The sequence below is a fragment of the Carlito syrichta genome, unplaced genomic scaffold (genome assembly GCF_000164805.1).
Source record: "Carlito syrichta isolate Samal-C Ts95f unplaced genomic scaffold, Tarsius_syrichta-2.0.1 Scaffold111688, whole genome shotgun sequence".
NCBI lineage: Eukaryota > Metazoa > Chordata > Mammalia > Primates > Tarsiidae > Carlito > Carlito syrichta.
Window position 1 is genome coordinate 9,343 of NW_007055784.1, and position 1,061 is coordinate 10,403.

Consider the following 1,061-nt stretch of genomic DNA (forward strand, 5'->3'; position numbering starts at 1 on the left):
GGGGGAGTCCCCCAGGCCGGGGCAGTCGCCGGCTCCCAAGGGGACCCCGTCAGCTGCCAGGCCCTGCGGGCAGTACTTGGGGTCGTAGATCTGTCGGCCCAGGCCAAAGACCTGGCCGCTCTGGCTGGCGCCCTGTGTGTAGCCCATCTGCAGGGACATGGAGGAGTTGTCACACTTGTCCGTGCCCAGCTTGGTGTCGTAGATGTGCCGCCGGGTGCCCGGAGCCGTCATGCCCACCTGGAGAGGAGCAGGGGGCAAGAGCGTCAGGGGCAGTAGACGGAGGCTCCCAGGCCCCATCCCTGGCTTCTGTGTCACCTCCTGGCCCTGCCTCTGCACGCACAGGGCAGGACGCGGAGGGGACTCTCCCAGCCAAGACCACTCTTTTTTTAAAAGAATAATTGAGGCCGGGTGTGGTGGCTCACGCCTGTCATCGCAGCACTCTGGGAGGCGGAGGTGAGAGGCTTGCCTGAGCTCAGGGGTTTGAGACCAGCCCAGGCAACATGTTGAGACCTCGTCTCTACGATAAATAAAAAATTAGCCAGGTGTGGTGGCGCACACCTGTGGTCCCAGGTATTTGGAAGGCTGAGGTGGAAGGATCGCCGGGGCCCAGTGGATCGATGCTGGGGTGGCCATGAGTGTGCCCCTGCACTCCCACCTGGGTGACGGAGGGAGACTCCGACTCAAAAACAGAAAAAATTAGAGTCAGGGTTTTGCTCCTCCCTCAAGGCTGGGGTGTGGTGACACGACCATAGCTCCCTGCAGCCTTGACCTCCTGGGCTCCAGCAATGCCTCCCCTCTGGCCTCCCACGAAGTTGGGACTGCAGGACCACCAAGCCTGGCTCGTTTTGTTTCTTATTTTTTGTAGAGATGAGGTCTCGCTGTGTTGCCCAGGCGGGTCTGGAACTCCTGGCCTCGAGCAATCCTCCGGCCTCGGCCTCCCAAAGTGCTGGGGACACAGGCGTCAGCCCCCTGCGTCCGGCCGGAACCTGAATTGGGTGGACCAGCCGGGCTCGGTGGCTCAGCCTGTCATCCTGCGCCTTTGGGAGGCTGAGGTGAGCGGA

General features: G+C 62.4%; 1 protein-coding gene across 1 annotated transcript in view; it reads right to left on the bottom strand.

Annotated features, from left to right (window-relative positions):
• Nucleotides 1-6: 6 nt before the first annotated feature.
• Nucleotides 7-1,061, bottom strand: part of LOC103273250 (calponin-2-like) — a gene marked incomplete at its 3' end in the record, with an annotated part of 5,346 nt that continues 4,291 nt past the window's right edge. Inside the window, exon 5 of the mRNA XM_021718571.1 lies at nucleotides 7-237. Coding sequence (XP_021574246.1) covers nucleotides 7-237 — 231 coding nt within the window. The remainder of the gene's footprint in view (nucleotides 238-1,061) is intronic.